The sequence below is a fragment of the Capricornis sumatraensis genome, chromosome 20 (genome assembly GCF_032405125.1).
Source record: "Capricornis sumatraensis isolate serow.1 chromosome 20, serow.2, whole genome shotgun sequence".
Lineage (NCBI taxonomy): Eukaryota > Metazoa > Chordata > Mammalia > Artiodactyla > Bovidae > Capricornis > Capricornis sumatraensis.
Window position 1 is genome coordinate 41,008,131 of NC_091088.1, and position 27,272 is coordinate 41,035,402.

Below are 27,272 nucleotides of genomic sequence, written 5' to 3' on the forward strand. Positions count from 1 at the left end.
GAAGGAGCATGATAGAGAGTGATAGATAGTAAAGATGCCAGAGTGACAAATGGTGGAGAAGTGGGGCTGAGTTGGAGAGGGCTTTACAAGAGGGGCCCAAGGAATCAGCTGGGAGGGGAGGACGGGTGGGAGTCCAGAACTTGTCAGGCCAGGTTTGCACTAAAGCACGTGCTGGGGGGGTTGTCGGCCCTAGGACAGAATCAGGCCTGGTAGGACCCTTGCTTAGGCTCCAGGGTGACAGGAGCCTCCAGAGACCTCCACTCTACTTCATCCAGAGGAGCCCTACTTCAGCAAGGCTTCCCAAACACCTCTCATTCCAGTTAGCTAGTTCAGTTCAGTTCAGTTCAGTCTCTCAGTCGTGTCTGACTCTTTGCGACCCCATGAACTGCAGCACGCCAGGCCTCCCTGTCCATCACCATCTCCCGGAGTTAGCTAAGATGCCTCAATTAACTCACTCTGCCCTGTCTTTGCTCCCGTACTTCCTTCACCTGTACTTTTATCCCCGCTTTGCCCTCCCAACCATTCCTTACCCATCTTCTTACCTAAAGGAGAAAGTTCAAGTCAAAAAAACCCAGAACCACCCCTGCTGACCACCAGTATCTTCTGGAAGGAAACGCGGGACTTTTCTTCCTCTGGATCTTTATACATCTATTCTCTGTGCTCAGAATACCCTTCCTTATTTTCTCCTGGCAAACTCCTACTTCTTGTTCAGTATTCCCTCCTCCCTATCCCTGAATCCAGGCTGAATCAGAAGCCTCCTTCAGGTCCACACAGCTCCCAGGCTTTCTTCTGTCTCAGTATTGATAGCACTGGCTCACTGGCTTGTTACTGTCTGGGTCTAGGTCAGAATCCCCCACCGTGGATTCATCAAGGGTCCTCTTTGTGTCTCCAGCACCCAACATAGGGGTGGGTATAAAGAATGCACTTGTGGGAGTGTGTAGAATGAAAAACAGAATCGCTAAAACCTGCATAGGAAATGTTACAGTCAGCAAGAGCTTGGCCTAAGAATGACTTCAGTATGGAGGGTATGTCTTCTTTGGGCTATTAACCTGAGCATAGTATTGGGACGGATGGTGCTGGGGCTCCAAACCCCAAAAATCTTCCCAGAGCTACTCGAGGTGGGTGGCTAGGAGCAGCCTGCTTCCAGGAGCAGGGGCTCTGTAGTGTTGGCCAGCCATCAAGGGGATTACCATCCTCCTGCTGTGACCTAATTTCCCCTGGTTTTTGCTCCCTAAACCCCTTCTCTTCCCTGGAATTGAGTGACCTGGAGTGTAAGCATGGGGTTGGGGGTGGGGACAGAATCTGCTCTCTGGCCAGGGGCTTAAGAGCTTTGTGTGTTTTATCCCAGAGCTAGAGGGAAAGGGTGGGCTGATGGCCAACTGGACTGGGTCCTAGACACAGCTGCTCAGGGCAGAGGATCATGGTAATGGTGCTTCTCACATTTGCAGCTCTGCAGACATGGAATAGCTATTGTTCAGGGGAAAATCTGGGGGCTAGATATCCTGAGCCCAGTCCCTCTTGCATCAACGTACCTCTTTATCTCAGGGCTCTGGAGTTCTTCACCAGAGCCCAGCACCTGCCCATAGCTTGCTCAGTAAATATCTGTTGAATTAATTTGCTGAATTTCTGTAAAATAGAGGTGTGGACTTCTAAACCCCATCAACCTTGGAATTCTATATTATTTTCTAACCTCACAATAACTGTGGGGGGGGGTCAGGATTTTTATCCCCATTATACAAATAAGAAACACGAGGCTAGAGCTTCCCCTGGTAGTTCAGGGGTTGGGAATCTACCTGCCAATGCAGAGGACACAGGTTCAATTGTTGGTCCAGGAGGATCCCACATATCACCGGGCCACAACTACTGAGCCTGCATACCTAAGAGCCTTTGCTCTGCAACAAGAGAAACCACTGCAGTAAGAAGCCTGTACACCACAACAAAGAATAGCCCCCATTTGCTACAACTAGAGAAAGCCCAAGCACAGCAACAAAACCCCAGTTCAGACTAAATAAATAAATCTTTTAAAAAGGAAAACAAACAAACCAACATGGGATTTAGGGAGGGGAAGATATCTTCCTTAAGTTCATGCAACTGTGGAAGTGTCAGAGCTGGGATATAATTCTGTTTGGCCCCTAAGTTCATTCTTGAAGCATCACACTAGACATATGGAGATAATTTTTAAAGTTTATTTACTTATATTTTTTTGGCCAAGCAGCTTGCAGGGAATCTTAGTTCCCCAACCATGTATCAAACCTGTGCCCCCTGCAGTGAAAATACAGAGTCTTTACCACTGGACCACGAGGGAAGTCCCTAAAAGTTTTATTTTTTAATCTTTTATGAAGCCCAGTACATAAAACAGACCATGATGTTTTATGGTGTTAATATATGTTCAGGTTTAAAGTATAAGATTAGCTTATACAGTCAAAGACAATTCCGTGTATGAAATAACGGTTAAATAAAAATTTTAATAAACAGACAGAAATGAGGAAGATGTATGGAGATTACAATCCCTTCAATATTTGAAAGTAGTCGTGGCCGAGTGGTTAAGGCGATGGACTAGAAATCCATTGGGGTTTCCCCGCGCAGGTTCAAATCCTGCCGACTACGGTATGTTTCCCTTATGATGATTCCTGTTGGGGCATAGCCAGTTTAGAAGAATGCTATTGCCTTGGTCTTTTCCAGTCTTGCTCTTTATGGTTGCTCGGTGAAAAGTTCCACATTGCACACCAACAATAATGGTAAAAATACTATTTTAAAAGGTGGTAAAAACCACTTTATTGAGACATCTATTAACATTTTCTGATCTCTACCCCCAATTGGGTTGATTGTAAAGCAGATAATTCTAATCCTATAGAATCGTTAATGGTAACATTTTTTTTTCTTTAATCTACTTGCTTTGCAGGATATATCAATACTTAAATTCAGTCAAAATAACATTTAAAACGGACAAAAAAACTGTTACTCTGTAGTTGGCCCCAAACTAATTTCACCGATTCTCAAGTTAACTACTTCCAACTCCGCTGTGATGGAGGTCAAATTCAACACATCTGAGTGCCTGAATTATTTTAACGGCAGTTTAAAAAAATATAGATTTCTTAATTACATTTAGACCGATCCTTTGCGAAGTTCCAGAGACACTTCCAGAAACCTCTTAAAATGCCCTACGTCCCCAACCTCGCACTATAATAATGCGCCCTCCACGTCAACCAGGATCTTGGAACTTTCCCCATACTACCCACGGTGCCTGCCCAAACCTAGGGTCGAGACACCTGGAGATACAGAGACACTCCCTCCGGGAAATGAGAACTACCCAGTACTTAAGACGTTGATTGGCAGGACAGGCTTGGAGCGCAACCAACCGCGTAGCCGGCTCTCCCGAGCCCGCCTCCGCCCCGCCCCGTGGGTGGCTGGGATTTGTTTTGGCGTCAAGCGCGCGCTATGATGACGCCACGACGCTGACGCCTGAGGATGGCGGCGGCGGTGGTGGCCGTGGCTATACCCGCGGCCCGGAGAGGGTCAGCACAGTCGCTCAGACGCCGAAGAGCCCGCCGCCCGCGCGAGGTGAGGCGGCCCAGCTCAGGGCGACGGCCCCATGGGCGGGAGGGGCTGACGAGCTGCAGCTCCGGTCGCTTTCTGGAGCACTGGGCCCATCCCTGCCCAGCCCGGAGCCCTCGGCCCATGCTCGAAGTCCTCGGCCCATGCCCGAAGTCCTCGGCCCATGCAGGTTGCGCCGGGGCCTACGGGACTGCGGAGCAGGCCAGGCTATGGCTGCTTGGGGTCCCCAGTGTCCACGGCTTAACTGGCTTTGAACATGCTGCTCTGCTGAGTAGCCTGTCTCAGGGCCAGGTGGACGTGGTCAGCTGACCTGCCTGCTGGCCAACCAGTCGGTGTTGGTCAGGGTGAACTAACCTCGTTGTCCTCACTGCCTTCTCGTGTCTGGCACCTACTCCACACCTCCTTCTTTGCGACTGAACGCCAGGGCTTGGGGACAGCTGATCGCTTCCTTATTCAGGCTGGGGAAGAGCACACCCAAGTCGAGCCGGGTCGCCTGCTTTGCAAACCAGTTATCCCTCTGCTTTTATAAGGGAAAATCCTGCTCCCCACGTTCACGCCCTCTCCTTGAAGCTGTGAAGTGCTAATTCCCACTTGAAAATCTGAATAAGTCCTTTCATTGCCTAAAACTGGCTTCTTGGTACCTACAGGATAAAGACCAAGCCTAAAGCAAGGCGTTCAGGTCTCTTCATAATCTGGTAGAGGCATAACCCCGAGGTCAACACCTGGGCCCTTCTGTCTCCTGTTTACAGTTTGGTGTTGGAAGTATGTGAATGTGCCCTTAACTTCATGTTTTAATACACTTTTGCCTTAGATATGCAATTTTTTCACTTTGCAGTTCTCTTCTTTCCCCCCACCAGTATGGAGATTTTACGTCTGTCCCTTAAAATCCACCTTAGATTTAATTTCCTTGGAAAAGCCTCCCTTCACACGTAACTGTTGACTCCTCTGTACTTCAGTTCATGTGACTACTTTTGGAGTTTATTATGTTGTGTCATCTGATGGTTGGCCTGGGGACTGTGTCTTCTGCCTGCATCTCAGTGTCTGACTCTGCTGGCATAGGAGCTAACTTGGCTGTGATAGGTTGCTGATTTAAGAATGCATACAAATTCAGCTATGCCCCTGAGCACATATCAGGAGCCACAACCTGTGATGAGCACAGCAAATGTGTATGTCCTGTTTGCACATGCACATTTATGCATGTGGTAGATGGTGTAGCCTTGGCAGCCTTGGTCTGAAGTCTCCTGGGGTGGTTTTTCACAATACAAATTCAAGAGTTTCATTCTCTGAGATTTTTATTTAGGGTATCTGGAATCTGGTAGGAATCTGTATTTTAAAAAAACCAAAAACTCTCCATGTGGGACTTCCCTGGTGGTCCAGTGGCTAACTAACTAAGACTTTGCTCACAATACAGGGGGCCCGGTTTAATCTCTGGTCAGGGAACTAGATTCCTACATGCCACAACTAAGAGTTCGCATGTTTCAGCTGAGAGTTCAAATTCTGTAACTAAAGATCCTGCATGCTGCAGCGAAGATTGAAGATCCTGTGTGCCTCAACTAAGACTCTGTCGGTATAGCCGAAAAATATCTCAAAAAGCCAAAACCTCCTTAGATGACTTTACTGTTCTCCTTGGTTGAAGATCTTTGTCATCACACCAGGAAACGGTTGCATCTTTGTCCACTGGGAAGGGCTAGCTGTGCCTTGTGGCCCACGCAACTGTTGCAGTCTCATTGTATCTTGGAGATGCAGGAAGATTTGGTGGTTAGAAGTATGGGCTTTGGAGTAAGAAAAAGTTAGGTTCAGTTCTTGACTTTGATGATATCTTGAGGTTCTTTGAGTCCTAGTGTGCTCATCCCATCATAGGAGTGATCACACCTACTTTATGTGGTTGGAGAGAGGAGTGAGAGTGCATATAAGACACTTGCTCAGTCATGTCTGACTCTTTGCGACCCCTTGGACTGTAGCCTGCAAGACTCCTCTGTCCACAGTATTTCCCAGGCAAGAATACTGGAGAGTGGTTTGCCATTCCCTTCCCCAGGGGATCTTTCCAACCCAAGGATTGAACCCCGGTCTCCTGCACTGCAGGCATATTCTTTACCAGCTGAGCCACCAGGGAAGCCCTTATATAAGATGCTTAGCACACTTGGAACTCAGGAAATGAAAGACACTGTCATTACTAATGGCTATTCTTCCCAGAGTTCATCCCTTATCAAAAGAGGATCTCATCTTAGTAAGCCTGTTTGCTCTTCAGATAGAGAATTGTGTAGGGAGCTACCTTATGTTATGAATTCCTTGAGATAATTTCTAGTCATCTGGGAAAGCTTTGGCAAAACTGTGCCTCTGCTGAGGGCAGTTTCAGTTGGCTGTTCCCCTAGAAGACATTTGGATTGCTGACTCATTGGAGGGCGGGCTTGCTAACTCAGTACATTGTCCAGGTCTAATTGCAGTTCCTATTAAGTTATATAAATGACCTAAAGAAAGTGCAGCTTTCAGGAAACCTGTTTGCTTCTTACACTGACCTGAAGCTGCACCTCACTTGGAATGGAATACTCTGAAGATACTGCTACTGCTACTGCTAAGTCGGTTCAGTCGTGTCCGACTCTGTGTGATCCCATAGACGGCGGCCCACCAGGCTCCCCCATCCCTGGGATTCTCCAGGCAAGAACACTGGAGTGGGTTGCCATTTCCTTCTCCAATGCATGAAAGTGAAAAGTGAAAGTGAAGTCACCCAGTCGTGTCCAACTAGTAGCGACCCCATGGACTGCAGCCTACCAGGCTCCTCTGTCCATGGGATTTTCCAGGCAAGAGTACTGGAGTGGGGTGCCATTGCCTTCTCCGCTGAAGATACTAGTGTCTGTGAAATTTGAATTAACACATACTAGGATTCCCTGTCACTCACAAGTTCATAGTTAAACGAGTGAGACTTCGGTTTAGGCTTATATTTTACTTAATAAATGTGAGCACTTTATGTGGGCAGCTTTGATCTTCAGTGCTTCCTAAGTGTGTGATATGAATTGGCTGTAGTTGTGCCTAAGTATTGACCCTTAAGCTTTTAGACAGCTGAGAATAGCTCCATTGACCCGAAGTGCACAGAGAAGTATTTGAGAAGTACAGCGCTGAAAGAAAGGAAACAATTCTGCTTGTTGAGAGCTGGAGAGAGATTTATTTATTTGAACTTTCTTTTCTTCCAAGAATCTTACTCAGTGAGTATTAAGCCAATTTGTGTTGGCTTGGTCATCACTGAGCTAATTCTTGGTACAGCCCTCTGTTGCCATGGCATCCCATGTGATGCTAAAGTAGAAAAATGTGCTGTTTTCATTTGTTGGAGGAAAATGATCACAAAGGGCCCCCTTCTAGTTTGCTGGCCTGGAAGTGGCCTAGCAGGGTATCATAAGAGTAGTAAATCAGGGGACTCTTGATGTGGAACCATCTGTGCTGTAAGCTCCTTGAGAGCAGAGGTTATAACTGCCTTCTTTTTGTCCGTCACAGCCCCTGGGAGAGCTCCTGGCCCTGAGCAGGAGCTCAGGAAATAATTGTGGGTTGAACTTTGGTATTTTGGAAGGAGACCCCCAGGTACATTACCAGAGGCTGTATTTCTGATGATGGGATGGGCAGTTGGTGGGATGTCTCAGATGCAGTTGTGGGTCAGGATAAATGAGGACATGACAAACTTTAAAATTTTTCATCTTAGCCCTAAAGCAGAAGTCTCTGCTCACTAATTATTACCATGTAGAGCAGTGGTGCATAGGTGAAGTTTGATAAGCAATGGGGTCCTGAGTTAACTATATTCCAAAAAGAAGGAGTAACTATTCTTATTATGAAACTGTTAAAAGTTAAAGCATTATGGAAGTGAATAATGAACTGTGTCTTTAGATGCAAACACTAGTCATTTTTAAAAAATAATTTGTTGTGCATTTGGTGTATATTCCTCCAGTTTTTTTCTTATGCATTGCCAATCTATACATTAGTACAGTATGTTGTCTTTTCATTTTTCATTTCCTTTATGGTTTCCTTTGCTGGGCAAAAGCTTTTAAGTTTGATTAGGTCCAATTTGCTTATTTTTGCTTTTATTTCTGTTGCCTTGGGAAACTGATCTAAGAAAACATTGGTACAGTTTATATCAGAAAATGTATTGCCTATGTTCTCTTCTAGGAATTTTATGGTGTTTTGTCTCATATTTAAGTCTTTGAGCCATTCTGAGTTTATTTTTATGTATGATGTGAGAGTCAGGGGTTTTTTATCTAAAGTAATAGACTCTTGCCTGCTATCCTTACTTGCCTCCTGATGGTTAGAAGTGCTATGTTCAGTTCAGTTCAGTTGCTCAGTCGTATCCGACTCTTTGAAACCCCAAGGACTGCAGCATGCCAGGCCTCCGCATCCATCACCAACTTTCAGAGCTTGCTCAGACTCATGTCTAGTGAGTCAGTGATGCCATCCAACCATCTCATCCTCTGTCGTCGCCTTCTCCACCTGCCTTCAGTCTTTCTCAGCATCAGGGTCTTTTCTAATGAGTCAATTCTTCACATCGGGGGGCAAAGTATTGGAGTTTCAGCTTCAGTATCAGTTATTCCAACGAATATTCAGTACTGATCTCCTTCAGAATGGACTGGTTTGATCTCCTTGCATTCCAGGGGACTCTCAAGAGTCTTGTCCAAAACCACAGTTCAGAAGCATCAATTCTTCAGCACTCAGCTTTCTTTATAGTCCAACTCTCACATCCATACATGACTACTGGAAAAACCATACCTTTGACTAGATGGACCTTTGTTGCTAAAGTAATGTCTCTGCTTTTTAATATGCTGTCTAGGTTGGTCATAGCTTTTCTTCCAAGGAACAAGTGTCTTTTAATTTCATGGCTGCAGTCACCATCTGCAGTGATTTTAGAGCTCAAGAAAATAAAGTCTGTCATAGTCTCCATTGTTTCCCCATCTATTTGCCAGGAAGTGATGGGACTGGATACCATGATCTTAGTTTTTTGAATGTTGAGTAAGTGCTGTGTTCAGTTCAGTCTCTAGGTCGTGTCCCGACTCTTTGTGACCCCATGAATCGCAGCACGCCAGGCCTCCCTGTCCATCACCATCTCCCAGAGTTCACTCAAACTCACGTCCATCGAGTCAGTGATCCCATCCACCCATCTCATCCTCTGTCGTCCCCTTCTCCTGCCCCCAACCCCTCCGAGCATCAGAGTCTTTCCCATTGAGTCAGCTCTTCACATGAGGTGGCCAAAGTACTGGAGTTTCAGCTTTAGCATCATTCCTTCCAAAGAAATCTCAGGGCTGATCTCCTTCAGAATGGACTGGTTGGATCTCCTTGCAGTCCAAGGGACTCTCAAGAGTCTTCTCCAACACCACAGTTCAAAAGCATCAATTCTTCAGCGCTCAGCCTTCTTCACAGTCCAACTCTAACATCCATACATGACCACTGGAAAAACCATAGCCTTGACTAGACAGACCTTTGTTGGCAAAGTAGTGTCTCTGCTTTTGAATATGCTATCTAGGTTGGTCATAACTTTTCTTCCAAGGAGTAAGCGTCTTTTAATTTCATGGCTGCAGTCACCATCTGCAGTGATTTTGGAGCCCCCCAAAATAAAGTCTGATGCTGTTTCCACCATTTCCCATCTATTTCCCATGAAGTGATGGGACCAGCTGCCATGACCTTAGTTTTCTGAATATTGAGCTTTAAGCAGTTCCTTATTTCTGGGATTCCTGAGAGATAACTGCCTACTTCATTCTGATACCCTTTCAAAACACGAGAGCAGAATATAGAGATCTTTGCAGGCAAGAGGTTGCGAAGCTTTGCCATGGAGAACAATCTTACAGGGTGTTACTGAAGAGGGTTGGGTGCCTAAGCGCACCGGCCTGGGAGACATCCGCAGACTCCTGTGGCCAGGAAAACTTTCAGGATCCATCCTTGTCTCCTGCTGCGAGGCCCCTGAGCTCCCCACAGATGGGTCTGGCAGCTTATGGACAAACTGCTTTGGAGTTCAGATAACAATCCGTAAGACCCAAACAGACCCAAGAGCATCAGCTTCCTCTGTTGAGGACATTTATACAGACGCCCAGAAATGGTGGCTCTGGTCTAACCGCCAGTGTGGCCTTTTCCTGCCACTTGAAAATTTCTGAGGTTCTGGAATTGTTGCCCTGCAGCCAAAAGAAATCTGAAACCAGACCACCTTTTGCTCAGTGTTAACAAACACTGGCTGCCCTGAGTTCACCACTTTGTTGGGAGCCAGAGGGTTCTAGAAATCTGAGAAGTGTCCTCTTCCCTCAAGAGGCTGACAAGTCTGGTGATCTTGACTTGTTACATCTAGATCTAAACATAATCTAGAGCATAGCAGTGAGCAGCATGATCCAGGTCATGCCTGGAATGGAGGTTTCAGAAGACACGCCCCTCAGAAAAGATCCATGGTAAAGGTTCTTTGATTCACGAGCTGAGTGGTATGAGGAGGGATCACAGCCTTGACTTGGTGAGTCGGAGCTTGGCTGGGCCCCAGGCACTACTGGAGTCTTTATGGGTTTGGCAAAAGGAGCTCTGGATGGAGAACCAGACTTTGGTTTGGTGTCGACCATCACTCTCTGCGTGGCTTCGGTAAATTTCTGCCTTTCTGGCCTGTCGCATCTGTAAGTGAGGACAGTAGTGCTGAGTGCGCACGCCTGCTGCTCACACTTACATTCTGTGAGCAGTCCTTTGACTCCAGCTCAGAGCTTCCCTTGTGGCTCAGCTGGTAGAGAATCTGCCTGCAGTGCCTACCTGGGTTTGGTCCCCAGGTTGGGAAGATCCCCTGGAGAAGGGAAAGTCTGCCCACTCCAGCATTCTGGGGTCACAAAGAGTCAGACACGGCTGAGCGACTTTCACTTTTCACTTTCAGAGTTGAAAGTGTGAAAACCGACTCGACAAACATTGGTGTCTTGAGATGGAATAGTGACTTGTGAGAGCTGGTATAGTGTGCCCTTCCTGGGAGGTCACTTCCTGAGACTTTCTTCATTCACCGCCACCCTGGTCACTCTGCTGGGAACACATACATGAGAGCTAAGGACAGGAAAACTCTGCCCTGCTTCGCAGCAGGAATTTTGCGAGCCTCTTCTCTTGTGTTTGCCATTTCACCTAACCACTGTGGAAAGAGAATTTAGCAGGTACGATTGAAGTGTGGAGCAGCTGTGATGATCTGGAGATCATCAGCAGTCCCCCTTCTCAGAATTGGCACCCTCTTTCCTCCACTCTCAGTGTGTGGCTGGGAAGGTGGAGTACCAGCATCAGCCTATTTTTGAAACGTTTCCAACTGGAACAAATGTGAGAGAAATGACATCCCAGAAAGGGAGAAGGAAAGTCAGAGAGGGATTATCCTTGACTGTGTTACTGCTGACTTGAGATCCCTGCTTAGCCTAATTTAAAGTGAAAAGTCAGGCCTTTTCTTTTGTAAACCTTAGTTTTTCTCATCAGGACCAGACTAGGTATGCACATTTAAACTGTAAGAGCCAGTGGGAATATCTGGAGACAGTTATTTATTTTCTGGCTCTAGGGTTCTGCCTCCCCATTGGGAAGAAGTGACACTTGAGGAGCTGTGCTGGGGTCACCCGTGCAGTTTTTCTTCTCTCTGAAGGGTGGTAGGTGTTGCTCAGCATGTGGTCTTAGGGATCTGGGCCTGTGTTCTGCCTCAGGAATCCTGGCCCAAGAGCTGTTTTTTTTTTTTTTTTTTTCCTGAGCTGTCGCCCTTTACTGCATTCAGTCATGTATTTTCTCTGAAGAAAGAGATGAGTCTGCAGAATTCCAAAGTCCACAGTTTTTGTTGTGTTTGCCGCACCTTACAACTTCCCCCACCAGGGATTGAACCTGAGCCCCCTGCAGTGGGAGTGCAGAGTCCCAATCATTGAACCACCAAGGAAGCCCCAAAGTCCAAAGTCCTAATCCTTGGCCTCTGAAAAAGAACTTGGTTTATAAATGCCTTTGTTTAAACCGTGATTTCCTAAGCTCCTATATGGGATCGCCTGGGCATTGGAATGAGAAAAGCCTTGTGATGGTTGAGGACTCTTTTCTTCTGTGAGGAAAGATAATAAGTCTCATTCTGAGAGTCTTATTGACACACTGATTAAGACCTGAGCACTTAATCTTTGGTCTTTGTATCTGATGGACTGGTTGGTAATCAAGGTCTTGAGTATGTTTCCGAGATAAGCTTGTTTTTGGAGAAACTTGGCAGCATTGATCAGTCAGCACCATCTTGGACTCAGATCCCCCTCAGAGTCTCTGTGTGGGTGCTCTGTGGCCCTCGTGGTGCCCCAGCAAAGCCTCCCTGGGTCTCTCTCTGCCATCTTTCCTGAGATCTTTTGTGGGCTTTGAATGGGGCTGCAGATGGGGGTTGGTGTTGCCCCTGGGCAGTCACAGAGTCTCTGAACCTGACCAGCTCTTTTCAACCATTAGATTCTACATCCAGTCACCCCACTTCAAAACATCCGGAAGTGAACCCTTCCCACTGCTTCCCAAGCCTGTCCTTCCTGCTGCACGTCTCACCTTCTGCCCAGGATCCTGAGCGACAGACTGGAGTGCCGTCCTTGTCTCCCTTTGACTCCTGTGTCCAGCCTCCAGTCCCTGTCAGTTCTCCTGCTGACCGCTCTCCGTTCCATCCCACGGTCTGGGCTGCTATTGTCCTTGCTGGCCCTTTCAGTCTGCCTTGACCCTCCCCCAGTTCAGCTTTATATTTCTTTGGAAACACAGAATCACCTCTCCTTGTAAACCCTTTTGTAGCTTCCTGTCACCTCCCAGGAAGGTCCTGGCTCCTCACTGTGACTTGAGCTGCTCTCCACAACCTAGTTCCCGCTGGCCTTCTAACACTTCAGTCCCCAGTCCTGTCTTCAGTCCTGTCTTCACACCACCACACTGTCCCTTCCCAGGCACAGGGCGCCGCTCTGGACCTTTGGGCTTTGAGTGTGTTATTCTCTCTGCCGGAAACAACACGCCCACCTTTCCTCACCTGACTCATTCTCATTTCAAATCCAGCATGGGGGTCACCCCTCCACGAAGCTTCCCCCAACCCCAGTGTCATTCTACATATGTCCCCTGTTGTTTCTCAAGCCTAGAACTTACAACGAAAGTTTTGTTGAAATTCCCAGTTTTGATGTTTTGCTCTTCGTTTAGACTATGAGTTTACTGACCATGCTTTGCCAGATATTTCCCAAGTGTTAACATACTTTGGGGTATGTTAAAATATAACCTGCATTGGACGTCTTATTCACTCTTGTATCCCTAGTAGATGTTCAGTAAACGCTTGATCTGAGTTGATCATTTTATCCCCAGTTCTGTATGTCCTCATGAACAGAACATTCTCAGCTTTTTTCTTTCACCCATGAGGCCCTCATGTAAGTTTTGAGAAGGGAAACTTGGATAGAAGCACCCTCTAGAAAGTGGTACTTTGGCACTTCAGCTTCTCCCAGGGCCCCACTAGCCACATGGTGTTAATAGTTGGAACATCTTTGTCTAGGAAACAAATGGGGAAGACTCCTGGATCCTCTTCCCACAGAAGCAAAGTGCACCGATCCACAGCTTCAGTCTCATCTGTATGAAGTTGTTAGTGTCCTTTCTGAGCTCAAGGTCTCCTCTGCTTCTTAAATGAAGCCCAGGCTAGTTTGGTGGCCCCCTGGTGGCAGCATGCTAAGGCTTGTGGTCCCTGTTTCACTGGGATTAATTTTATCCAGTGCTGGGACTTGTGTGGCATTTTAGCCACACAAGGAACAAAGTGTTCAACTACTTGGGTGAAGATGGTTCATTAGCAAAGTAGTAGGCGCAATCTAGGGCAGAGTGAAGGTAGGGCAGAGACCCAGGGCAGGGGGTGGTGGTTTGTTGTAGTGGGGTGGGGATCAATCCCTACAGAGGGCTTGGGGGGCCAGGAAAGTATCCATGAGGGAGGAAGCCTTGGGGAAAAGCAGCTTTCCTCGCCCTAGTGGGTGATAAGTGTCGGTGAACAGGCCTCCAACATGCCACACCCTTGTTTCAGAAAAGATGAGTCAGAGTAATAAGAGGAAGGATTTTAACCTTTAAAAAACACAGGACTTCAGCTGTGATAAGGGACCCAGGGAGAGTAGTGGGGAGGGTGGAGGCAGAGACAGCTGAGCCTGGTGCGTGTTCCTGCCCCTCTTTGAACTTGAAGAGCAGCTTGAAAAGCAGACCCAGGGAGAGGTCCATCAAGACCATGGAACTCACACCCAGTCTTTCATCAAGGTCCTCCATGGCATCTGGTCTCTGAGCACTCAGGGGCCAAAGCCATCCTCCTTTCCAGGGAACCATATTAGGATCATGTCATCAGGCTAGGTTTATCCAGAGATGAAGGGGGAGGGAGTCAGGAGGATGGCTGGGGTCCTTTCAAAAGTGTCCCTGCTCTGCTGAGTTGTCCTTTCTTCCATGTGTGTAGGTGTAGACGGGGCACTGCCTGCAGAGCAGGTCCTGCCAGCCTCGCTAGAGAGGATGCCCCCGTGTCCGTGATGGGCTGTGGGACAAGCAAGGTCCTTCCCGAGCCGCCCAAGGATGTCCAGCTGGATCTGGTCAAGAAGGTGGAGCCCTTCAGTGGCACTAAGAGTGATGTGTACAAGCACTTCATCACAGAGGTGGACAGCGTTGGCCCTCTCAAAGGTGGGTTCCCAGCAGCCGGTCAGGGTACAAACCCCAGCCCTGGTGACCCCCCCACCGGCCACACACAGCCTCCCTCAGAACCACCACGCAGGGCCAGGGTAGCTAAGTACAGGGCCAAGTTTGACCCCCGCGTGACGGCCAAATACGACATCAAAGCTCTGATCGGCCGAGGCAGCTTCAGCCGAGTGGTACGAGTGGAGCATCGGGCCACCCGGCAGCCCTACGCCATTAAGATGATCGAGACCAAGTACCGGGAGGGGCGGGAGGTGTGTGAGTCGGAGCTGCGCGTGCTGCGCCGGGTGCGCCACGCCAACATCATCCAGCTGGTGGAAGTGTTTGAGACTCAGGAGCGCGTGTACATGGTGATGGAGCTGGCCACTGGCGGAGAGCTCTTCGACCGCATCATTGCCAAGGGCTCTTTCACTGAGCGCGATGCCACTCGGGTGCTACAGATGGTATTGGATGGTGTCCGGTACCTGCACGCGCTGGGCATCACACACCGAGACCTCAAGCCAGAGAATCTGCTCTACTACCACCCTGGCACCGACTCCAAGATCATCATCACCGACTTCGGCCTGGCCAGTGCCCGCAAGAAGGGTGACGACTGCCTGATGAAGACCACCTGTGGCACACCTGAGTACATTGCCCCTGAGGTCTTGGTCCGCAAGCCCTACACCAACTCTGTCGACATGTGGGCACTGGGCGTCATTGCCTACATCCTGCTCAGTGGCACCATGCCTTTTGAGGATGACAACCGCACCCGGCTGTACCGGCAGATCCTCCGGGGCAAGTACAGTTATTCGGGGGAGGTGAGTCTTCCCCATCTCAGGGATGTTGGGGAGGGCACTGAGTGGGTGGGGGTTCCTATCAGGCAGCCTTTGATCAGGGTGGACTTGCTCTCAAGACCATGTTCGCGGGGCCAGGCAGATGACGTAAAAATAATGAAGTGAGACTAGTAGGGTATCTTAGTTTGGATTCCCCCAAAAGTGAGCCCTGAGACAAGGACTTGGGAGCAGATAGTTTAATTGGGATGCGATTTCAGTAAGCACAGGGTAAGAAGCGTGAGGCAGAAAGGGAGAAACACCGTGATGGGTACAAGGAGGAGTGGACAGCTGCTGTGGCCCAGGAAACTCAGCTGCACTGGGGGCCCTGCGAATAATGATGCGGAACATGCTCAGAATCGTCCCACCGAAGGGCAGGAAAGAGGGTGGGTTGAGACTTCTTTGCTGAGGCTTTAAATCCCTGGCACTTCCAGGCTGTTCTGCATGTCAGCTAGTGGTGGAGAAAGTCCTCAGGCGAAGGGAGCAGAGAGGTTCAGGCGCTGGCAGTGGGAAGCTGTCAGCTGAGAGCACTGCCGCTGCAGGCGAGCCCAGAGGTGGGCCGAGAGACCGTGGAGCAGGGCGTTCCCCGCATCTGCTCCAGCGGCCTCGAGTGAGCCACTGACCGTGCCTTCTCTAATGGAACAGCTGCTTCTCATCTCAGCCCAATTTTGCCACAGAACAGGGAGGACTCCATGCACCCAGACAGTCCAATTTTTAAAAGAGAAGCCAGAAAATCTAATCTTAAAATGTTGAAGTATAATTTAAGCAGTACCTTGTGCTTAACCCAGCAGATGGTTACCTCCCAGCCTCAGTCAGCCGGGCAGCCTTCAGTCTTGTGTCTTTGGATCCACCAATAATCCTAATGCCTGACAAGATCTGTTAGGTTTCAGCACTGCTGGAAGCCGAAAGGAGTGCTGAAAGAGTAAGAACTAGTTGGTCCTCAGGCAGGGTGCTGACCGGGCAGGAGACAAGGCTCACCCCAGGAAATGTCGAGCACGGCAAGGTGGATAGAATGGTGCGCTTGGGGAGGCTATGAAGAGAAGTATGTGGGGTGACTTATGTGGGAGGTGAGGTAAGCTTTGCTGATGACAGGATTCTGCCAAGGCAGGGGGGGAGCCTGCAGAGTGCTCCCCACGGTGTTCCTCCCAGGCCTGCACTGCTGTTCTTGCCTCCCAGACAGCCCAGAGAGAGCAGAAGGGGCTCTGGGACTAGCCCTTTTCTGCAACCCAGCTTTCCTCCCATGAATGTTCCTCCCTAGCCTCAACCGGTTGGCCCAGAGCAGCATTTCCTACAGGAGTCTCCCTGAAGCCTCTTGAAGGCAAAGAGCCCTCAGCGCTTGAGATCCTATGCCATCATCTTCCCTGACAGCTTCAGGCCATGGTCGTGGTCAGTCAGCGACTTCCCTCCTGTGGGCCTGGGGGCTGGCCTTCCCTGGGGGGGTTCCCCAGGTCATATTTCAGGGTGATGTGAAGAAGGGAGGGGAAACTGTCTTCTTCAACTCTGTGCTGACCACAGATGAAGGAGAAATGGTGACATTTTCTAGCTCTTCCCTAAAGTTTTTCATGTTTTCTTTCTTGTTGCAAATGGATTCAATAGAACAAATACCCACTGGCTGGGAAGCCCCAGCTATGATGGGGTGGTCACAGCAGACACCGCCCTGGTCACCCTCTGGGCCAGGTTTCATCACAGGTCAGAAGACCCGGAATCTACCTCACAGTGGCAGTGTTGTGCCAGGACCCTGCCTGGCTTGCCCTTGGAGCTCCATGTGGTGTAGCAAAGCTACGGAGGAAGGAGGTTTCCCAGGAGTTGCCAGCAAAGGAGAGACTTTCCAAAAGTCTGTAGGTTTGCCCAAGAGTTCCTGATTCTGGCAATTGTTGATCAAGCAGTTTATCTAATGGGAGCTTGCAGAGTCTTGCTAACTGGCTATTGATTACTTGAGGATGAGAGAATGACAAATGAATGGGATGGGGATTGTGGGCACAGTCTGGGTCTCAAGTCTCTGCTTTCTGCTCCCCTGCAGTCACGTGGCTTGAGTTGGGCTCCCAGTGTGAAGGGGGAGCTACCCAGTCATTGGCCCCCCTACTCTTCATCTGAAGCTGAAAACAGCTCCCAGTTCCAGAGGCAAATCCCTGGGCAGCCCTGGTGGCCCCTCTCTGTTCCCAGGAGCTTGGCTGACCCCAGGGCCAGGTTCCACCACCATGTGCAGAGAGCTCTGGGCTGGGAGGAGTTTGTCCGGGATGTTCGCTAGGAAAGCAGGCCTTATCATTAGATCAGGCTCTGAGCTGGAGACCAGGCATCTTTCTGTCCTTGTCCCAATGGACAAGAATGTCCATGCCTACCCATCAGTGCACTGGGGAAGACACAGAGAGACAGGAAGCCCTGTTCCCCACCCCCAGGAAACTTGAGATTGCCCGGGAGAAAGGACGAGGAATAGGAAGTGAGCACAGAATGGACCCTTGTTGGCAGGCATGTTCCAGCACAGGCCTGGCAGTCTGGAACATGGGCCGTGGGGCTCCCGTCAGGTGGTAGAACTGGCCCCCCTTCTTAGCATTGGGCTCTGCCTCCATCCTCAGTAGCCACCTATCTTCTACTGTGTGATGGTCATTCACCCTTATGAAGGCATTCTGAATAAGAAGGTGTTTCTGAGTCAGAAAGACAGACAGTCTTACAGGAGGGTTTCCATCTAGCTTCTTGTGCAAGTAAAGGCCTGCCCACTTTGAGCCCAGTGAGTCTGGGAGGTATGCATCTCTCTTCTGACAGTAAGTCCTGTGGCACTTGGTGCCTTTCTAAGCAGCACCCTGCCCCCTTATAGTGGTTTCTCATGTGTACCGGCCCTCTCTGGTGTGCTCCTTTCTGTCCCTGAGCCCTCTGTCAGACTCAGTGGTTTCTGTGGACCTGAATAAAGGACATCCTTCAGCAGGTGGGCTTTGAGAAGGTGGAAGCTCAGGGAAGGGGATGTTGCTGACTGTGCTCCAGAATAAACAGGAGATGATTGGGAGCAATAGAGCAGAGGTTGACGAGGCTGGGCCGGGCCTGTGTGTGTTGGTGGGAGCTCTGTAGTGCCAGGGATTCTTTGGAGATTCCAAGCATTAGGTAGGAGGGTGGCGTCTGGGTTCTCCATAGCAGGGAAATGCATCGGGAAGTGCTACAGGAGACTCACAGAGGAAGACCCACTGGGGGCTGGTGGAATAATCCCTGTTTGGAATGAGGGATCCTGGTGTCCTGGGGATGTTTGGGGCAGATCGGGGATTCCTGAGAGTGGGCCCCACATGGTACACATGAGCTGTAGTTAGGGAAGAGGAGTTGTGGGGCAGAACCCTCCCGTAGAGTTGCAGGAGGAGCATCATCTTATGAGGCATATCTAGAAGGGACCTCCAGCTGCCTTCTTACCTGGGGAGTGTGTCCAGCCCTGCTTTGACAGCCCTGTCGGGCCCAGCAGTGGAAAGAGGCACACAAGTGGGGCCTCCTTCATATCTGCCCCACGATGCTGACACTGTGGATGCTCCAGCCCCCAGCCGTGGTCCCATACTCCCCTCCATCCAGGTCTGAGACATTTGCTCCTTTCACTCCTCACACTAGGCTTTTGCTCAGGACTTTCCCTCTGTTCCCAGTGTCAACCTAAGAAGTTTGACCAGCTCTCAGTTATTCAGTTCAAAGATTGCTTCCATTAAAAACAGCGCCAACCCTTGCCATCGTGTAGCCTGCTGAGTACCAGGCACAGGGCTGAGGATGCTACACCCAGCGCATCTAATCTCTACAATAATCTTGCCAGTGGGTATAATCCCCTTGTTTTACAGATTAGTAAACTGAGGCTAGTGAGGAAGTAGCTTGTCCAGGGCCTCACAGAGGGTGGCAGGACTGGGATTTGAATCTAGGCCCTCTTGGCTTCAGAGTTCTTGGCCTTCCCAGACCCATAGTCTGCTTTCCCCAGCACGCGTGCGTCAGCATGTTGCTGGAGTTTTCGTTTCCGCCCTCTCCCAGGCCGTCATCTGTGGACATCTCTTCCCTCCCAGGCCTGTAGGTTTCTGAGGACAGTATGTGTTTCAGCACATATATTCACAGTGCTTTCTCCAGCTTCTCTCGAGGGCAGCACCAGTGGTTGTCAGTGATGCCCTGGGCAAGGACCCAAACGTGACTGTCAAGCAGACGAGGTCACACCTGCTACCTGGAATGTTCTTTTCTGGGGCTGGACCCCAGGAAGAAGTGGGGCACCTCTTGGAGATACAGTTAGGGGGTTGTTGGCCAAACCTGCCCAGAAACAAATGCAGGAATCTTGGGAGAACAGAGAGTTCTGGGAAGGAGAAGGCTGTGGCAGGTGATTTTGAGGGGAGAACTCTGAATTTTTGTCCAGTGTCTGGAGGTACTGGAGTGGAGAGGGCCAAGCTGGGGTCATGTTGGAAGTGATAGGGAGACATGTTGGCCAAATATGAGGAAGGCCTGTGTGAGTCTGAGAGCAGGTTGAAGACACAGTCACCTTGAAGGAGCTTCCTCCCATAGGAGGCCCCAGGAGATCTGGCGCAGCTGCTGCTAAAGGAGTGACGCAGAAGGTGAATCACCATCTGTAGGCCATACTAGAGGGCTGTTGTGGTCCCACCAACTTGGAGATGCTGTGATTCACTTGACATGAAATGTAACATTGTGGGCCTAATGTCATTACTTTTGTCAAGAGTTCTATTCCTAGAGGCAGGATGGATGAAGAGGTTCTTGTGGGACTGATGACAGAGTTAGGCCATCAGCAGCTTTGCTGTCTGCCACATTTAGCAGCTTTTAATTGTCACCCTCCTCTGCTTGGGCAGTCTGTGAGCTGTGGGCGGGCCCAGGTGACAGCACCAGGAACAGGTGGGCTTGGGCAAAGCTCCTCCCGGAGCCTTGCTTAGGAGAGTGAGTGCTACCAGGCAGGGGCCTGAACCCCGATGGGAGAGGAAGCCCGCCTGCCACTCCCTGGGGCATTGTGTTTGTGAGGGGCTGGCTCTCCAGGGGGCCGTCTCTGGGCTGCAGGCTGACCATCCATCCATTTGGGCCAAGAGACACCTGCTCAGGGCCGGCGAGTTGCACCCTGTGGTTGTTCTGAGAGCCCTGCAGTAGGGTGAGTGCCTGGAGCCAGAGTGGACGTTTACGAGACCATCCCAGCTTGCCGTCGCATCTCATAGTAACTGAGACACGTGCCATTCTCCCCTGGGATGTCGAAGATAAAATGAGGTGTGGAGCGTGTGGTGTGTCCTGGTGCTCTCCAGACGAAGGGGGCCAGAGCCTGTGGGGCTGCTCGTGCAGCCTGCTTCAGGTGCTCCGACAGGGAGCTGCCAGGGGAGCAGGGTATTTGCCTTGCCTGGGAGCTGTAGGGAGGGCGGCCAGGGGCCATGGGACTGGAGATTTGATGTTACAGGCAGCAGAGCAGAAATGCAAGGAGGCAGGTGGCGGATTTCCAGGCTTGTGCTTGGATTCTACTAGATGCCTTTAATTGCCTTGTGTTCCCACTGTCCATGTGGGTAGGGGCTCATGTGTGCCGCTGGGCCACCACTGGCTCCGTGGAGCCCTGCTGTCTTCTCTGCTGCTGTTGCCTTGGTTACACACTCACCTCCTGTGCTGGCAGAAGCAAATGCCCATCTCCCCACATTGTTGCACTAAGCCAGTTTAGCCAAAATACTCTACCCACCTACAGCACCTTGTTACCCCAAGGTCCTTTCATCACTGCTGTTTCCCACCCCCTGCCAAGGTCTCTTCAACAAAGGGGTTTATCGTGGGTTGTGTTTGGAGCAGCTTCTGGTGCTGCATTCATCCCCTCCCTCTCCTGCTCTTCCAATTGTCTGTCTCTGCTGCAGAGCTCTGCTGTTTCACAGGCCCTGTTGTTTCTAGGCCCTTGAGTTTCTCTGGGAGCTGCTGGGGCGGTTGCTCCCACATTCTGACCTCTTTAAATCTGCTGTGACCTCCCACACTCATCCCCCAGCCACCCCCACCGAGGTGCTTAATGATGACCTGATCCAACCACCCCGCACGGCCGCACCTCTCCAAGCTCTCCTTCTTCAGAGGTTCCTGTCTTCCAGTGTGAGGATGACACTCAGACCTGAGCTTTGCTCCAGGGGGTCCCTGAGTCACCTCATCTCTTCACTCCTGCCTGCGCACGCAGACCAAGTGCCTGCCCTCTGCTGAATCATTTGCACCCAGGGTTGCAGAGACACAGGCCTCTGGGGACAGAGGCCATGGTACGGATGACATGCTGACAGCCACCAGGATTCAAACTCCCTCAGAAATTGTTAGAATGGTAGGAAGTTTTACAAAAAACAAATGCCAGGGGGGGCCTTGGAAATCACTTCACTTCAGCAGTGGAGATAGAGGAGACCATTATGCAGCTGGCTCTGAAATCCAGAACCTTTTAGGGGCTGTTCCAGGAACTGGTAAAAGCAGACATCACTTGGCCACTGACACAGGTTGTCAACATCCTCGATTCCAAGGCCAGCACGCAGCACCCTTCCTCACTCTTGACTTGCGCCCTGTCGCCCCCCTGTCCCTGTCCTCACACTGCGGACTCTGGGCAGGGAACGCATGGGGGCGCAGATTTCATGTCGTTACTCATCTCAAGTTTAGAACACAGCTTTGGTAACCTTTAAGTTATCACGCCTTTTCTCATTTTATTTTTATCTTCGAGATTCTCTGCCTCTTTTAAAAACTCTATTATCGTCCTTCTTTTTCTCCTGTCAGACTCCTTCCCTCAACATCTTTCTCTGTTGCTCAGGTCCCCCTACCCACATCCCACCCCAGCGTGGTGAGTTCTCTCTAGCTGGAAGTCCAGACACCAGGGTGTGAGTGTCTTGCTCAGAGGAGGAGGTGCAGGCTCTATTGCCACACAGTGTCTAATTCTGCCGATTTTTTCAAAAGACTTTTCCTCATGGCCCACATCAAAGTGTGCTCTTCTTGTCATATTAACAGTTCCACTCTCCTGAGAAAGCCTGAAGCTCCATTTCCCAGAATTCCCTCTATGCCCTTTTGCCTGCTCTCATTCAGGCTCGCATCACTCCAGGAAGGGGACCTCTGAGGCCAGCAGTGCTGGAGCTGAAAACACGTCTTGAGACAAAGCTGAGGGAAGAATTGAGTCATGGCAGCGAAGCCCAGGCTTCTCCCTTCTTCCCCCAGCAGCTGTTTGCTGGGCCTTCGTCCTCTGCCAGGGAACCTTACCCAGAGTCGTCATGGGCTGGAAAAGAACCCGTGGAGGTCAGAACATCAACACAGCTTAAGTGTCAGAACAAAGGCTCTGCTTCTGTTCCTCACATGCAGCCAAATGGGAAAAAAAGATGTGGAGCCATCTTCTTAGAACCCAGGCTTCAAAAACACTTAGCATTCATTCAGTTCCTCCATTTTAAAAGTGAGGAGGCTGTGATTTCTCCATGGTGAGCAGACAAGTTGGACCTAGGATGCAGGTCACGGGCATTCCAGCCCATCACTTAAGTCTGTCACCCAGATGCCATCCCAAAGAGACACTGGACCTCTTTCTCCCCTTGCTTTGAGAGTGGTCAGACCCACTTTCCGGAGGGAATCTCTGGTGAGCCCCGTGAGCTGGGCCTGCTGCCAGAAGGAAGCATCTTCCTCCTCCCTCTGCAGCCAAGAGAGCTGGTTCGTCCTTGCTCTCATGCTTTAGCCCTTGGACTTAGCTACTTGGTTATAGTTCCAGTAACATCCTTGCTGGGCCCTTGTGATGGTAGAGCTGGAGCGAGTGAGTGAGACTGGGGCGGGAAGAAGTGCAGCCTCTGAGCCGGAGTGGAAGCCCTTTCTGGTCTGGTGCCCCCTCCAAAGGGAGAGTCAGATTCTGCTGCTGAGCGTCACCAGGAGGGAGCGGTTCTGCAGAAGCAGGGCCGTGAAGAGGGGTGAAGTTGCTAAGGGGGTGCCCATGTGTGAGGTCCTCTCTCCACCCTGTTGGTTTCTGTGCTGTTACAGTATCGGGAATTGCAGGGACTTGGGGGGTTGGAGTGTAAGGAGGAGGGTGGCTGGCTGGCTGGTCAGGAACAGGGCAGAGGTGATGCCCTTCTTCCTACAGCCTCTCCTTGTCGTCCTCGGGGCCGGGCCCCTCGCCTGCACAGCTCATGAGAGTCTGGACAGAAGCATGGGGGCTGTCACCTGGAGGACTGCAGCTGTCCTCTGGCCCCACAGCAGAGGGAGCCTGGAGCGACTGGTGCCGAGGCAGGCTGACACTGTGACATTCCCTTCCATGGCTCTGCCGGCCCAGAAATGGGTGGAAGCTTCTGGGAGACTGGTCAGTGGTACTTGGGGCCTATCCCTTCTGCCACCCACCTGAGGCCCGTATGTGTCCTTGATCTGGCCCCAAGTATACTGAGGCAAGAGTTCCATCCCTTACCCACAGCCAGCAGTTAGAGCTGTGGAAACTAGAGGGCAGGACAGGTTGCCCTTTTTCTGTTTCTCGTTTTGACTGCACCATGCAGCCATACAGGATTTTAGTTCCCTGACCAGGGATCAGACCCGCACCCCTTTCTGCTGGACTGCCAAGGAATTCCCATCTCGTTCCTTTTCTTTATCTCACTTGGCTGCATGTGAGGAACAGAATGCTACCTGGCTGGTCAGTCAGATGCTGCCAGACATGCTCATGTGGCTGCAGAGGCCCGAGCATGTTGGGGAGGCAAGTGGGTTGGTCTGCAGGTGTTGATCACTTTCTTAGGAGGTGCTGAGTTTGACTTGGCTAGAAGCGTGGCCAGGTGTGGGTGTGGGAAGCCTTTCCTTTCCTTTGTGAGCCCTGTTGGACGCTTCAGTGGGACTCCAAGGGGTCACTCTTCTGGAGGTCAGCATAAGCCCCTGCCCCGCTGTCAGAGGGGCTGGCTTGGGGACCACCTTTCTGTATTGGGCCTGTTTGGCTTCCCACTGCAAAGTCCCTCTGTTTGAGGGTTAGGCTGGGTGCCACTGCACAATCTGGCTCTCAGGACGGGATAGCGCGAGTCACATTGCCTTAAGGGACCCATCTGGCTCAGCTGCTCACAGCTCTTCAAAGATTGGGGGCGGGGGGCACTGCCAGCAAGGGTGTGCTGGCCCTCAGACTAATGAGCTCATCGGCATTCCTCACAGTGCTGTCCGAACACAGTAATTGGAGAGGCGAGCGCCTGGGAGGAGGAGGAGGGGCCGATCAATTGGGCTCTCTTGGGTGCTAACGGCAACAAGCAGCAGGAGGTGATGCCTGGTGTGAGTTGTGTCACTTTGGAGATGAAGATGCTTAAGCCCCCAGTACGGGTCTGGGGAGAGGCGCCTCTGAGACCGCCCTGGACTGGTCCGGAGCTGCAGGGGGCCTTGGTTTGCCAGGGTGTGGATCTGAAGTGGGGGTGCCTCCCATCCGTCCATGTTCAGGCTCCTGACTTGTTTGTTCTGTCATTTGAGGAGGAGCTGCCTCTTTTCTGGCTTGACTGGACCAAGGGCCAGGGGCAGAGTCCATGCCCCAGCCCTGTTTGGCCAGCCTACGCTGCAGCCCTGTCTTGGAGCTGTCCCACCAGCAGGCCAGGCTGAGTGGCAGCGTGCTCCCCAGTGATTTTTCCTTTTCTTGGAGACCATAAAAGGGCAGCACAAGCCCAGGTATTCCCGTGACCCAGCCGTTCCAGCTCCGGGTTTGCTTTGTCCATCTGTGCTGCTTTATGCCTTCATTTTTCTCGCTCTCACATGAGTGACGGGGGTGCAGATGGTCTGGGGTCTAGTTTGGCTGGCCCCTCACAGTGGTTGCTTGTGTTCAGGTGGCAGCAGCACGCCCCAGGCTTTCTGGCACCGTGAGCCTGGAGCTGCGTGGCAGCTGTCCAGTCCAGTCGCCCTGCATGTCGGCCTCAGTATCAGAGCCCCGAGCTACACAGGCCCGCCTGCAGGGAAACTGGACCAGGCTGCCGGTGTGGGCGGGCTGTTGCTCCCTACTGTCCCTCACTGCTCTTAGCACAGGACTTAGGGTCCCTAACTGCCCGCCTCCTGGAGGCCAGTAGCTCCCCAGGAATTCTGGGAGCTGGCCCATTGGTGAGGAGGACCCTGGTAGGTAGCTGTTCAGAAACCTGGGCTTTCAGTCACTTTCTTCCAGTTTGGCTCAGTAGAAGTTGATTTGAGGTTTGCTTTCCAAAGGGCAAGTAATGATAACAACTCCACGTTGTCCCATCCTGTCTTCAGGACTCCAGATGGGTCTTTTCTTTGTCTCCTACCCCTCCCCACCCACTGCTCCCCTGCCCCCTATCAGTACATCAGCATCAGTGGGGAAGGGCTTGGGGAAGAGTTGGAGCTCAAAGAAGACAGAAGCAGGGTGGTGATGGTGTGTAAGAGTTTCTGCTGGGTGGACATGCAGCCACCCCAAGTGTGGGCTCTCAGACTTTCCTGAGTCCCTTGGTGTGTGTGTTCAGGGGTTCCTTAAGGTGAAGAGCACCATGGGGTAGACCAGGCAGACCACCCTCTCACCTCGCAGAAAGGAGGGTGATGGTCTCCCTGACCTCCCAATCAAGCCGTCTGGAACAGGCTCAGCAAAAGTCCAAGCCACCTACCCTTTGGAGAGTGTCAGACCCCGTGCCAGAGTGCTCCCAAGAGAGGCAGGGACTCAGAGCAGTGCTGCATGCACCCTCCTTCAGCAGAGTAACTTGAGGGCCTGGGCCTCTGAGCCCCATGTCCTAGAAGCAGCTGCAGGAGAGAGTACCCATCAGGTGCCATGCATGGGTTGTTTACTCACTGAGTCTCTCTCTGCTGAGTGCCTCCTTTATACCCAGCAATAGGCACTGATGACTAGCTGAGCATGGTCTAATGAGCACAGTAAACTTGAAATTGTTGGAATAATTGTTTAGACTTGGGGCTAAGAGGGAGTATGAGCAAATGTCTTTTAACCTGAGAACTGGGGATTCAGCCAGGTGAAGGGTTGTGCAGGCTGAGACCTGGAGACAGACAGGTGCTTTGTGTGTGGCTGTGATGAGGCAGCCACACACCATGAGGGTGCATGTAGCTGAGCAGGCTTTGTGCTGAGGAAAGAATACAGTAAGATGAGGCTGGTACAGGACACTGCCAGGAGTGCTGTGTGACTTAGGGAAGTCATGCAGACATGAGAAGTACCCCTGAGAAGGGTCCCAGTCCTTGCTGGGCTCCTGCGATCCCCCTGCCCTCCCATCAGGTGAAGAAATCTAGTTGCCTTGAATTTTTCCCTCTTCTCTCCATGGCTGAGAGGCTGAGGCTGATGCAGAGAATGTGGTGGTCATTTTGGCCACTCTTTCAGATGGAGAGAGGACAGGCCCTCTCTGTAAGGACTAAGAAGTGTCCTGGAATGGGGTGTCTGGGGATGTGAGCTTAAGTGCAGCTTAAGATGTGGTGGAAGATTTGGTCATTCTCATTAGATCCCCCTGAGTTGCACTGTCCTAGGGTAGGATGGGTGGTCTTGACTGGGGCTACCTCCTTGAACTAGGCTTTGAGTCCAGGGCACCTTAGAAGTTTGTTCCTTGGGGAGGGGTGGGTCCTTCTCCTGTCACATTCCATGTCACCTGGAGAGTAGCCTCTGCTCAGCACTGGGTGGGAAGGGGAGGCTCAGAATGATCTACATGGGAGGAGCGGGGCATTGCCTCTCTGGGGGGCAAGCGCAGGGCTGCTGGACAGGTCTAGAGTGCTATGTGGGTGACATCTTCGTCCTGGGGAGGGCAGTGATTAGTGTGCTCGCTCTAATGCTTGTCCTTGGCCTCTAGCCCTGGCCCAGTGTGTCCAACCTGGCCAAGGACTTCATTGACCGCCTACTGACGGTGGACCCTGGCGCCCGTATGACTGCACTGCAGGCCCTGAGGCATCCATGGGTGGTGAGCATGGCAGCCTCTTCGTCTATGAAGAATCTGCATCGCTCCATCTCCCAGAACCTCCTCAAACGTGCCTCCTCACGCTGCCAGAGTACTAAATCTGCCCAGTCCACGCGGTCCAGCCGTTCAACACGCTCCAACAAGTCCCGCCGAGTGCGGGAGCGAGAGCTGCGGGAGCTCAACCTGCGCTACCAGCAGCAGTACAACGGCTGAGCTGCCAGCAGGATGCAGACATGGCGGGCCCCAGCTGGGGCACACACTGCTGGGCCCAGCGGCCTCTAGAGATAGACCTGCATGGTCCAGGGTAGGTGAATGGCCTCAGCCCCTTCTCTGTGCCTGCAGCGCCCCCATCTTCACTCTGGGCCTCAACCTGGTGCGACAGCGAAGGGAGTCCTGGGCCCTATGAGCCCCGAACCTGATTTGGCACAGATGCTCCTCTTGGTGGACAAGTGCTCTGGTATATATTGGGGGAAGGGCGGGACTTGGCCTTCAGTCTCACCTCTTT

At 51.2% G+C, this 27,272-nt stretch overlaps 1 protein-coding gene and 1 non-coding gene across 2 annotated transcripts; both read left to right on the forward strand.

Moving 5' to 3' along the window:
- The first annotated feature begins 2,525 nt into the window (after window positions 1-2,525).
- Window positions 2,526-2,607, forward strand: TRNAS-AGA (transfer RNA serine (anticodon AGA)). The gene has a single exon. It is a non-coding gene; the product is annotated as a tRNA-Ser (tRNA).
- An 876-nt stretch (window positions 2,608-3,483) lies between these two features.
- PSKH1 (protein serine kinase H1) lies at window positions 3,484-27,115 on the forward strand. The gene is made up of 3 exons (XM_068992995.1): window positions 3,484-3,561; window positions 13,952-14,978; window positions 26,663-27,115. Exons 2-3 carry the CDS (start codon window positions 14,022-14,024, stop codon window positions 26,978-26,980), a joined length of 1,275 nt encoding a protein of 424 aa, XP_068849096.1. The 5' UTR covers window positions 3,484-3,561; window positions 13,952-14,021; the 3' UTR covers window positions 26,981-27,115.
- Window positions 27,116-27,272: the final 157 nt, after the last annotated feature.

Coding starts and splice junctions, on each gene's coding strand:
- PSKH1 (XM_068992995.1), top strand. CDS start 14,022: ATGGGCTGTGGGACAAGCAAGGTCCTTCCCGAGCCGCCCAAGGATGTC. Junction 14,979..26,662: donor AGTACAGTTATTCGGGGGAG/GTGAGTCTTCCC, acceptor CTTGGCCTCTAG/CCCTGGCCCAGTGTGTCCAA.